This window comes from Lates calcarifer, linkage group LG16_LG22, assembly GCF_001640805.2.
Source record: "Lates calcarifer isolate ASB-BC8 linkage group LG16_LG22, TLL_Latcal_v3, whole genome shotgun sequence".
Classification (NCBI taxonomy): Eukaryota; Metazoa; Chordata; class Actinopteri; family Centropomidae; genus Lates; species Lates calcarifer.
In genome coordinates this window covers 14,136,119-14,148,952 of record NC_066848.1, presented here as the reverse complement: position 1 = coordinate 14,148,952, position 12,834 = coordinate 14,136,119, and the positions used below count along the sequence as shown (strand labels likewise).

General features: G+C 42.7%; 1 protein-coding gene across 1 annotated transcript; it reads right to left on the bottom strand.

The window, feature by feature from the left end:
- Window positions 1-408: 408 nt before the first annotated feature.
- six3a (SIX homeobox 3a) lies at window positions 409-4,232 on the bottom strand. The gene is made up of 2 exons (XM_018695258.2): window positions 3,382-4,232; window positions 409-1,483 (listed from the first exon to the last, which is right to left on the bottom strand). The coding sequence occupies exons 1-2, from the start codon at window positions 4,071-4,073 to the stop codon at window positions 1,291-1,293; spliced, it is 885 nt and encodes a 294-aa protein (XP_018550774.1). The 5' UTR covers window positions 4,074-4,232; the 3' UTR covers window positions 409-1,290.
- Between the last annotated feature and the right edge of the window lie 8,602 nt (window positions 4,233-12,834).

Sequence of the window (12,834 nt, the reverse complement as noted above, 5' to 3'; positions counted from 1 at the left end):
TATGAACATGTGTTTAGCCACTTATCAATGTCCTTATCTGTAATCGGATGGAGAGACAGACATCGTGCAAAGACGTATAGCAAACTGAATACTGTATTTGATTTAGAATTGTAATGGACATTAACATAATAACCACGCAAGAAAGAAACATTGAACAGGCTGATGTAAATAAGCGCTTTGAGCGACCGTGGGGCGGCAGAGAGGAGAGGAGGAAGGAACTGGGGGGCAAATGTAGTAATAAGCCATTCCACTTTTCATTTATATATATATATATATATATATATATATATATATATATATATATATATATATATATATAGCTTAAATGTGGCTGGTAACATATGTCATCATCAACCCCCCTCCCAAAATAAATGCTACAAAGCAACAAAAACGCCTAGAGCACTGCAGTTTTAAGTTTTGACAAATATTTTATGTAGGAACACCAAGTCAAGAAAAGTGAGGAAGGGATAGAAAAGAGGATGAGACGGGGGAGAGCAATAATTATGTACAAGCATATTTCTACACGTATATTACAGACCGGGAGAATGATCGCATTATTTGAGATATACATAATTCAATATAAAATTTTGAAAATAAAAATAAAAATCTGATACAGTCATAAACGATTCCGTTCGACATTTTCTTTTTTCTTTTTTTTTCCTTTTTTTTTTCTTTTTTTTTTTTGACCATGTACCCCACACAGGCAGTGACAGAAGTGTATTAAAAAAGGTGCTTACGACTTAAAATGATTGTCTGATGAACACAAAGTAAAAACAGGATTGCATCTTGTCTGCGTGGCGGCTGCTTCACCGTCATCATCATCATCATCACTTGGACTTAAAACGGAGATGGGGGGGAGGGAAAAAAAAAGCGACGAAGACACCAAGACGATCTGTTTTTATTCCCTCTGATCGATGTTCCTGATGGAGAATCTTGCATTCAGGTTATTTTCCCTGATTACAAAATAAAAAATAAAAATAAAAATAAAAAATCATGCAAGTAGTCTAGTAGTAGTAGTGGAGGTGGTGGTGTGGGGGTATGAAGAGGAAGGGGAGGCGTGGGTCCTTTGAAAGCGCTTTTTAATAAAAAAAAAAAAACGACGTGCTTTTATCTCTTTTTTATTTTAATATTTATATCAATCGGTCCTTTTTTCATCCGCGATATTTCATAAGTCTTTTTTTCTTCCTCTCAGGTCCATTTTCCCTGTAAATATTTCTCTTTTTGTTTGTTTTTGTGTGTTGTTTTTGTTGTTGCTGTTGTTTTGTTTTTGTTTTTTTTTCCTCCTCCGTATCATACATCGCACTCCGAGTCACTGGATGTGACGGACAGGATGGACGTCCCAGTATCAACTCTCTCTGTCATACTGGAAACGCTGGTGGTGGGACTGGCCGCGGTCGAGGGCGACTCTGCCGAGCTGTGAGGGGTGAGACCGGCCTCCGAGAGGGACCTCATACCGGTCGGTCCTATTGCTTGGTGCTGGAGCCTGGAGAAGAAAGGGAGCGAGGAGGGGAGGTTTAAAAAAAAAAGAGGAAAAAAAATTGAGAGAAATGGCAATTAGACCTGAGAATGTCCCCCTCCCCTCCACTGCCCCCCCTCTCTTCCCCTCCTCCTGCAAAATAGGGGTTCAAACTCGCCTTTTCTTTCCCCCTGCCGGCCCCAGCCATGCATGCATGCTTTTATCAAATAGCCAGCTTTCAGGGGACAAAACACAGCACTATTTAGACTCCCAAATGTTGGAAGAAATGTAATGGGGTTTTTTTGGTTTGTTTTGTGTTGTTTTTTTCTACTAAAGTAAGCCTGATCAACGCGCAAGTCAGCAACCTGGGATTTAAATTACGTGTCATATCACCACAGAAAAAATAAGCTTCAAATCCAACATAGTGTTTTTTTTTCTAAAGGCAGTTTGATGGCATCTTCACACCGAGAGTCTGCAGTTATTTAGTTTTTATTCTGGTTTTAGTTACTACTACGAGCAGCAGTAGCTTTACGTTTAGTATTCTTCCTCATTGCTGCACAGCTGTATTCTCTTCTACACTCTGCACTGTTATGACCAGATTATTATTATTAATTCAAAATAGAATATAAGCTTTTGTACAAACTGCAAAATGTCGTAACGCTTTGCCACAGTTGTGTTTTAGTCTGAGATGGAAGTGTATGAATGAGTGACGTGGAGATCCAGGTTACTCCAATCATCCTAAATGTTTATCTCCAGTCCACTCATGATAATAACTCCATCACGGCGGGATAATGTCAGTCTGGAAATATATCTCTTCATTTAGCAAAAAGATTAGAATAGTGTTTATATGGCTTAGTCCTCTCTGAGGTATTTTCTAATCAATTATGGCATTTCAATGGAATGATACCACACTTAATGTTATGAATACAGCCTATGTCTTCGAATGCTTTTTAATACCCATGCTCATTTTACTGGAGTAATATCCATAATATCACTTTTATCCTTTGACATTATCTTTTCCAACAATGCTAAGTAACATGTGACGTTAAAATGATAAATCCACATTGATAACTGTAGCTGTCATACGCTGTGTAGCCCTAAATAAATCAACATATAGCTCTGGTAGCAAACACAATAATATTTCAAATTATGTGCAAAACATGACAATTTCAATATAATTTAAAGGCACAGATAAAACGATGTAACCCGTGGATAAATAGATATTAAGACTTATCCAGTTCTTTTATTTTATAGCTTTTACTTATTAAAATAATTCTTAGTGTTTTTTACATTATTATCATCAAAATTGTGTTAACATTACAAATAAGTGAAGTCCAGTGCTGTTTCTACACGTACTTTTAACACACTTTGTTATTTATTATAGTACTTTGACTCTTACGGAAACAGATAAACAAGCTGACTCCATTTAAAAAGAACACTGCGCATTCGCCTCTGTAGTTTAACAGCGATCTAGTTTGCGATTATACTATTATCATTTTTATTATTTAGGGTTATTTCAACACCAGACTTGACACACAAGTAGTGTTTTCGCTATACTATATATTCTGTGAAAAATACCTGTGAAGTTAAATTAGGTATCTGACCAAAATGTTTTTAGCATCACTTCTGAATAAAAACAAAAAAAATGCTATATATTGTCAAAAGATACTTTGGGGTATTTACAACAGCGTAAATCATGTTTTCGATGTTTATTCTGGCTTCACTTCATAACAAAAATGTCGCCGCAGCCTGCTCCCTCCCCCTGCCAGACAGACTAGTCTTTTTCCTAGACAGCCTCTCTCCGTAAGCATAACTACATGTTCAATAAGACCTCATATTTTTCTTTTCAATTTATTCATTTTAGACAAACTTTCGCACAGTGTTGTGTTTTTGACTGGAAAGGACGGGGGGGAAAAATCACCAACCTGTTTTTGGCTGCCGCGGCTCTGTCTCGTTGCCTCCGGTTTTTAAACCAGTTTCCGACCTGTGTAGGAGTGAGTCCAGTGGCTTGAGCCAGTTCCCTTTTCTTGCTGGGGTTTGGATATGGGTCCTGAAGGTACCACTCCCTCAGCAGGCTCCGTGTCCGCTCTTTGAAACAGTGCGTCTTCTGCTCGCCGTCCCAGATGGTCCGAGGCAGCGGAAACTTCTTCCGCACCCGGTACTTATCGACCGGTCCGAGGGGACGACCGCGGAGCTTCTCGGCCTCCTGGTAGTGCGCTTCCAGCCACATGGCCTGCAGTTTGCCGTGCGAGTCCTTGGTGAACTTGTGGTTCTCCAGGATGTGGTAGAGGTCTCTGAAATTCCCCGTGTGGAACGCCACCACGGCCCGGGCGCGCAGGATGGACTCGTGCTTGTTGATCGCCTCGCATGCTCCCGGAGCCACAGGCAGGGACCAGAGGAAGCGGCCCAGCCGTTCGATGTCCCCGGTCTCCTCCAGCGTCTCGCAGACGCTCGCCACCTGCTCCGGGGAGAAGTTGAGGGTCGGTAGCTGAAACATGGACAAGTCTTCTGGAGACCTGGTGGTGGGAGCGCTGTTCGCCAGGAGCAGAGGGCGATCAGCGAAGTTTGGCAGGAAGAAATGGGAGGGATAAAGCTCTAAAGGGGATCTGAAAACCATGGAAATGACCTGAGAGAGAAAGAAAATTATCGAGAAAAAGGAAAAACCGAAAAAATACGGCCAGTAAAAAAGATTGAATGATTCAATGGCTATCGCCTAATGACACCAGCCTCATAATATCTCCCCCCTAAATCCGCCGTTGAGTGTAGCATTGAAACATTTTGTTTCCCTTTTCTATTGGTCTTCTTGGTGTCGTTGTAGCGTTGTCATGGCAGCCCTGCCAATCACTGTCAAGCGTGCCAATCATTAGCCAGTACGTAGCGCGAGGCTTTCACCACTTGTGCAGCACGCACGGGGGGTTATCAGAGTCTCCGATCTCCACAGCAACCCTCCCACCGCACCGCGCGCATCAGGCACAAGCCAATGCTCGCCTATCTGCTGAATGGAATGAGCAATTAGAGGGTGGAATATTATTGCGATCTTAACGAGGCTCGTTAAAGCTAAAGAAGATATGTAGACTGGAGATGCTTAGCAGAGACGGGAAGGGAGGGAGGGAGGCAGAGGGAGCTTTAAATGGGTGACAAATGGACAACCAATGACTGCAACTCGGGAATACACGTTTTGAATAGAAGCGGGTCAATTTGCACATTATTTTCCTATAGTTTCCCAGCTACTTTTTAAACCTTTTTCATCAGTCCATTCTGTTTTTTGCGAGGGAGAGGAAGGGTCGTTAGGGTCCTCTGCGTTTTTCCTTTTCATATATGTTATCACTTTCCATTTTCTTCTTTTCTAAAAGATGAAACAGTCATATAATCTTTTGGCTTTTGCCCTGGATCTGCCGATGATTCAAAAAAAAAAAAAAAAAAATCAAAACAAAACTGCACGTTCGTTTTAAGACATGGTCTGAGCTTGACTTTTACTCGGACTCGCTGGTCTGGTGTGTGTGGTCACTTTGTGTCGGGGTGAGTGCTGGTCCCGGGCATAAACTGCAGTGTGATGGCGCTCCCCCTCCTGCCGTCCCCGGCCTTGCCTTGCCTTGCCTCGCCTTCGGGATGCTGGGCGCAGTCCTGGCCCCCTGCCTCCTCTCCAACCAACACAATTTATTGTTCCAAATGAATATCGATGCGCAGCGTTGGGTTGATTAAACAAAGGTCATGGCGTTTTAGTTCGAAAGCTAATTTGCCAACGGCATCGCCCTTGTAATGCCACCAGTTTATCATGTTTTAGGTTTTTATTTTATTTATTTATTTGATAGTCCAGCCCTCTAATTAATACCATTAGTATTGGAATTACAATCAAATGGTAACATGAAAGCTTCTTGGGGACATAAAAGCAGTTCTCATGTATTTGATCTGGTGGTAAGGACATGATCAGTGTTCACATCCAGTCACAGGATTCGGCTTATAGCGGTAGCCACGGCGGTGTGATTTTCATGTTTATGGCTAAAACGGATTCATATTTAGACAGGGCTTATAGGGTGTTAAAATACTGTGAGTTCACTCTAACACGAACAGTGCTCACATTGTGAGAGGGCCGTGTACAAGGCGTAGCATCTAGACTCCGCTTAATCCGCCCTCAATAAAGCTGACATAATGATCCTAAGCCGCCTTTCTACAAAATCATTCAGGAATTCAAAACTTTTCCTTCCCTCTCTCAGATTTGCACATTCTCCGGGGCTGGCCAGATACACCACCGACACCAAGCTCGGAGGGACAGTGAGTAGACCAGCTTGACATGCATGTTGTAGCTACCTGTTTATGTTTAGCGTTTGACCTTATATCTGGTGTACTTTAACAACTTCAGATTGGGAAGCGTGCAATTACGCGCATTTATGCACTTTTACGCATAGCAGAGCAAAAGAGGGCACTAAAATTCGTGCGTGCAGACGCGTCGTACAAGTGTCCGTGTCTGCAGGTGCGTGTGATACAGAGGTGGGGATGATCTTGTCTCAGGGGTCAGGCGTCGGGTTCGCGCGCGTCTTTAGGGATCGTGTGCGCGCGTGCGTACGTGTACGAGTGAGTGAGTGAGTGTGTGTGTGTGTGTGTGTGTGTGTGTGTGGTGTGTGTGGTGGTGGTGGTGGTGGGGGGGGGGGGGGGGGGGAGTGTAGAATATGGGATCAAACTTGCCCACCGCGCTGCTTATACGAACCTCAGGAGAACTAATTCCAAGTGGCACTTGAATTGGTCCCGTTGGAAAGCTCTGTGGACTGGAAGTAAAGGCTGGTATTTTCATGCTGGTGTTAAAACTAACCTCCAAACCCCCACCCCTCCACCCCTGTCTCTGTCTCTCTCTCTCTTTCTCTTTCTCTTTCGCGCTCTCTCTCTCTCTCTCTCTCTCTCTCTCTCTCTTACACATGCGCGCGCACGTACACACACACACACGCATGCATGCAAGCACGACCCCAGCATAAAGTGCAGGGCTTAGCAGCATTGCTCCGAATATGCAAAGCCATCCCACCACCACCCCTACCTGACTGGGTTCCATGGTGCACCAATTTAGGTGATCACCATTCAAGCCAAGGCTGCAGGTATTATCCAGCATTATGTTTTGGAGGAGCCTTGTTTGGGAGTAGCCCTCGCAGGCAATTCGGAAATCACTCCTCAGAAGAGACTAGAGGTGAAATGTAAAACCTGAATGGGGATTGAGGGGGAAAAAGCCACTGGTAATTCACATTCTTTTACATGGCTTTTGTTTACGTTAAGCATGTAATTAACACCCCCCAAACAAGTTTATTCACCTGCCGTAATTGTGTGTTTATCCGAGGGCTTGCTGAATGTTCCCGAGCAGCGGGGGGACGAGAGCTCTGAATGCACGTCGAGCATTTAGCTTCTTCTCCGTTTACTTACAGCCTAAACCTCCAGACACGACAACACAAACAGCACTTTGCGCGTTAAAACACTGGAAACATGCAGACACGCCTGCCTGTCTGCTTTGCGCCGACATCTCTCTTCCTTACTCCTGTTGATTGACTGGAAAACACTCAGTAAAAAAAAATTGTTTACAAAAGTTTTATACAAACAAAGTTACTGTTTGCTGTTTTGCTGTTGAGGAAATGCCACCATTCTTTGGCTCAAGCAGTTCTTGTAGCACGCATTGAATCTGGAATGTTACCGTGCTGGTTAATTGCCAATTAGTTAAGTTATTTTCATTATCAGTCTGTTCCAATAAGGGGAGCAAATAAACAAAGCTGATGTTACGTCATGTACGGGAGTGAGAGAGAGAGAGAAGAGGACCGGATGAGAGAAAGAAAGAAAAAGGTGTTGACTGTAAAAGGTAAGAGGGGAAGAGAAAGAAGGCACGAAAGAAAGGGTCTTGTTTTATTTTTTGCTCCCTCGTTGACCCCGGTTTGGCAGAGGCTGGCCAGAAAAGGCAGCACACCCCTCCCTGGCAAACACAGGAGAGACTCATGTGTCTGCTGCTCCATCCGTGGATTCATCGCAACAATACACAGGGCGAGATTTTAGAGAAATGATGGGTACGTACCATAAAAAAATGCATTTTCCTATTTAGTTATTTCTTTAAACTGAGTTGGCTGTTGCCCGAAGTTTTATATGAATGCATGCGTGCACTCGTGTATTTATTTTCTAACGAATGAGAACTTTTAATTGTCATTCACGTGTCAAGAAATGAGTAGGATTTTATTCTAGAGATTTGGAAATTCAGCACTGGTGTTTTATTTTTCACCAAACCTATCAGGGATTACCTTCTCTTGTTTTTTTTCCCTCTTGCTCCTCTCCGTCCCCCTGCAGAGCTGTGAGCAGGGTCCAGTCCACGGACTGTCACCATTCGAGCTTGAGACCGGACCTGACACCGGTTCACTGCTATTTCACTGGTCAATTTGTCCAAGATCAGGATGGAAATCCAGTCCCTGCTGCCTGTAAGTTCTGTTTGAGCAGACCCGTTTTCATCTGCGATGTCGCTTATGATGTTCGGTAAACTACGGCAAATATTTTTTCGGACAGTTTAAACATATTTAAGAAATGATGAAGAAGAGCGTGTCAGGCTTTTTTGTTTGTTTGTTTGAACGAGAAGGTAATTAGATTCTCCGAAATCGCAATAGTCAAGTTTTTTTTTTTGTTTTTTGTTTTTTTGATTTGGTGCATTTGGTATTTTTATTCACCGAGCACCGGTTAAAAATCTGTGCCTTTGCAGAGCAGATGTGTGATGCTGTCGGGACGGGGCGCACAATCCCCTCCGTCCCATGCTGGCCATGCCAGGGTACGGAGACTGTGTCTACACTGTAAAAAGTATCAATTTAAACTAGTCCTTTAACGCAGCACTGAGTTTGGAAATATACGTTTCTCGCTGAAAAAAGTGTGAAACCTCTTGCAACGCAACGACATAATTTCACCTGTTTCCATTACAACTTTTCTATGACAATACTGAATCCGTGCATTTTCTTTATTATAATGGAGGAATATTAGACATATTCTGTTTCGCTTTAAGGTACCAACACTTATGTCTGAAAAACTCCTGCAATGCGTAAAATCTGTGCAATCGCCATCTTGCCACAGACAGAATTTCACTGCGTTTGGGGGAAAAATTATGAAAAAAATTCACGCCGAAGTGTATAGATATTTTTTGCAGTGCATTCTCTCCTGCTCTCAGATAAAGCCTATGTCTTGCTGCTATGGCAATGTTATTTTATTTGACCTTTTCAAACCTTTTATAGGCTAAAATTACGCGTGCCGTTTTGCTTGTGATTTACTTGATTGGATGACCTCAAGCGCCAAAACAATTAAGTCGGTTACTGTGCCTTAAATCTGTAAACAGTTGCCAACTTAGTACTTGCACTCAGATGCAATGGGTCCCCCCTCCGTGTGCGCGTGCACAAACATTCACTAAACACAGCAGAGCCTTAATTTGAAATGAAAGAAATAGAACAAAAACGCGATAATTTAACAAATGCGCATTTTTTGTGAAAGTGTTGTCAAAATGATCTAAAAATGTGGCGCCAACTTTAACAGCAAAGCTTGTACAAAAGTTTTTTAACATCTCTCTCTCTCTCTTTCTCCCTCTCTCTCTCTCTCCCTCTCCTTCTTTCTTTTATTGTTTTTATTGTGTGGTCTCATTAGGGGGACTTCCTGGCAGGGCTGGGAGCTTGTATCGGAGCTGTCCAATCAGTGTATTTACACGGGTTGTTAGCGACAGTTAATGAGGGCTCCTCCCCGGGCCGGTAGAGAAAGGCGCCTCAACATTAAGATTTACCTTGTGTCAACTCGTTACTTCTAATGAACCTCCATGCAAAAGCCTCCTCGTACTCAATGGAGCCGTGCGCCCGGATCTTGTGTGTGAGACCTTGGAAGAGTGGAGCTGCAAGCCGGCATCCCTCTCTTTCCCCCCCTTCTTTTTTTTTTTTCTTCCGCTCACTCAGGGAGAGTTGCTTTTTCTCTGCAGGTCCGGGCTCCATGATGCATGCATGCGTGCCTCTGCGTGTGTGCGTGCGTGCGTGCGTGTGTGTGTGTGTGTGTGTGTGTCCAGTGAAGGTGGGTGGTGCATATAACGATACTCTTTATAAAGATGTGACGTTAGCAACCAAGGCACGGTTTTTCCATTATAGTGGCACATTAACACATGGATATAAAGCGCTGTACATTAACATATTATATCCTGCAGACTATAAAGTCAAATGTGTTGAAACATTTTTAAACTTTGGGATGTAATTGAACTGTAAAATGAGAGGCAGGACAGACGAGCGGAAGAGTTGTTGTGCGTGCCCGTATCACAAACCTGATACGTCCTCTATTGTTTGGTGAATTGGGCTTGACATGTCAGCTTATTGCCTCTGCAGAAGTAAGTTCACTTATAATCACTCCACCCCACCCTACACCCCCACTCTCCCAACAGCACAGCACAGCACAGCTCGGGATGCCCGGGCCCCCTCCGTCCACCACCCCGACAACCCCCTTCATCTGGGCCCCCAGTGTGGGCTTGTTGAGCCGCATCAGCAACACATCACTGCCCCTCAATTCAGGTACAAAACTGGAGGAGTTTGGCGGATCCCTGAAGTGGACTCCCCTCTTACTCCTCTAACCCACAGAGACACCACTTAAAAATCAATTAGGGGCTAGTCATCTGGTCTCTCCCTTCCCAGCCGGTTAACATTTCCGTAACAGGTGCATGACTTCCGCCAAAAAATGGGGTAGAAAATAAGAAGTGCATAACAGTAAGATTCATTATTTAATTTGATCTTGGGTCCAAGTATGAATGAGTGGGTGCGCCCTCGTGCACCTTACATGGCTTCTTATTGGCTGCCTTAATGTGGTCATTTAGTCCTCTCTTATTTTGTAGTCCATAGATTTTATTGTCTCCTGACCCTGTTAGTATGAAGTAGAATGCTTACATACTGTTACACAATATGTTTGCACAGGATAATGGGATTTACCATTGCTTGTAAAAATCTACATCCACCAGCAGCCAGCAGGTGACAAAGTGGCCAACACTGTATATTCAGTTGTTGGTACTTTGTCACCTGCTGCTGATAGCGACATAAAAACAGTTCATGTTTTCTATCCTTGATGTGTTTATAAAGATCGTTTTATTACTCTTTCTTCGTGCCAGTAGCTCCATATCAAAAAGGCATTTTCTCGTGTCATCTCCTTCATCATCAGTTTAACCGCACAGACGCCTCCGTGCCCCCCACCCCCACGCGTTAAAGAGCTGCGGCAATACGACACGGAGCAGCAGCAGCAGCAGCGCTGGAGGAGGCCGCTGTGTTCACTCTTCCAGGTAGATGGGTTGATTTGGAGACAGAGACAAAGAGGAAGAAATAAATATAATGGCTGCATATCAGATGCATTGCCCCGAGCTCTACATATGATGCTCACCTTCCATTCCCCAAGTGAGTTTTTTTTTCTGAGGAGCAAAACAAGGCCTTTTCTTCTTCTCTTCGCCCCCCCAGCTCAGCCGCGGTTCATTTCAACGTCCAACCTCTGAATATCAGTCATCCACCTGCGTGTGTGGGCCTTAAAGTACACTCGGGACTCTGGAGAGGTGACGCGGTGTCCAAAGTTACATCAGCATAAATGTTGATAGGATTTCTCCAGGAAAAAAAAAACAGTCCTGTTTTGGGCTCGGCTGTCAAGGCTGATTAAGCGAGCCCGGCTCTTAGATGCAGATAGAGGCTGTGGAGATGGCCCCTTAGCCCGGTGTCACAGGAACTGACAAGCCGTAATTACTCTGGCTGACACATCGCTCTCAAAGCTTACTAATGTGAGAGATGTGGATACCACAGGCGGCATGCATACAGCCGAGACCGCTCAACTCTTTAGCCACGCAGTCCCTTTTAACCGGGGATCAGATGCTGCTGGGCTGGCCACATGCTCCACAGCTGACCTTTTCCATTTTAACATTTCAGCAGTGAAATAGCCTCTTATTTGTAAGCTAGTGATATAGTAGAGGAGATCATAAGGATGTGTGTGAATGAAAAAGCCACATGCTGTAATACAAGGTTGTAAGACAAATCTAACAGTAAGTCAGTGGTGGAAAGTGACAATATCCAAATACCTATGTGGCCTACAATTCTGATGTATTTGTATTTTACCTGAGTATTTTTTTTAGTTTACAGTACTTTACCTCTTACTGTATTTAGAGGGAGCTTCTTACTTTTTACTCCAGTACATTTATTTGCCAGCTAGCTGCTACTTTATGGATTAATATTTTACATATGCAGTTTAAGTATTACAGGCTAAACTATTCGGCTGTGTAGGAAGTTGTAAAATTAGTTTCATCAGCAATTACACTATTAGATAGACCTGTGTTCCTTGCATGTTAGTGTGTCGGTCATAATATTTCATGTTGTACTGTATATATAATACATATACAGTATCTAAACCACACTAAAAGGGGCCAATCTTTGCATATGATGAGTGATTTTACTTTTCATAATTAAAGTATTTTTTACTTGGAATGTTTTTTTAATGTGGCAGAGCTGTTTTTACTTAGTAAGTTAAATATGATAAAGTTACCATAAGAGACATGATGTCCTAAAATAGACTGCTATAATCAGATAGGTGGGTTGAAAGTAAGTAGATTTATGTAGTTACTGTACTGTTTTGAGGTACTTGTACTTTACTGGAGAGTTTTCTATTTTATAGGCTACTAATTTATCTCCACTAAATTTTTGAGGGAAATACTACTTCAGTGCATTCGTATTACAGCTTTTGTTTAGGGTTCAGATATAATGTTTAACAAATAGATAATGCATTTTTATGATTAAACTACCCAACAGTGTATAGAAATTAGTTAAAATGGTCCCACCTTGACCAGATAAAACATTCAATTCTGCTGTAACTACAATGACTCTCTCTAATCACCCTGAAATGGATCATTATATATGATGAGTAATTTTGCATATGATACTTTAAGTATATTTTGCTGATAAAACTATACTTTCACTTAAGTAAGAAGTTACGTACAGAACTTTATGCATTATGTTATATCATATTATTATAATGTAACACTGTTTACAGTTACAGAAGTCACTGCAACTGTAAACCTCTCGCAATATGCGCAACTTCTATCTCTATCAGCGGGTAAATACTTTCATTAACGCTTTATTTTGTAATCGACTAATGTGAGTGATCTATAGATCTATATCGAGTAACTCTCTTTCTCTTTGTCTCTCTCTCTCTCGTGTGTGTGTGTATTTGTCAGCCTGTGTGAAGGTTACAGTCACTGTGTCACCCACGATCCTGTCATTGTCTCACATTTTGTTTGTTGCGGTGTTTGCATGGCACGCAACGAACAAAATCGACGTCACTCTCTCTCTCTCTCTCTCTCTCTCTCCCCCCTCCCTCCCTCCTCCTTGACTGCAGATTTT

Excerpts from the sequence above, each read along its gene's own strand:
- six3a (XM_018695258.2), bottom strand. The coding sequence starts at position 4,073 with ATGGTTTTCAGATCCCCTTTAGAGCTTTATCCCTCCCATTTCTTCCTG. Across the intron at positions 1,484-3,381 it reads GCCGCGGCAGCCAAAAACAG|GCTCCAGCACCAAGCAATAG; the intron begins GTTGGTGATTTT and ends TTTCTTCTCCAG.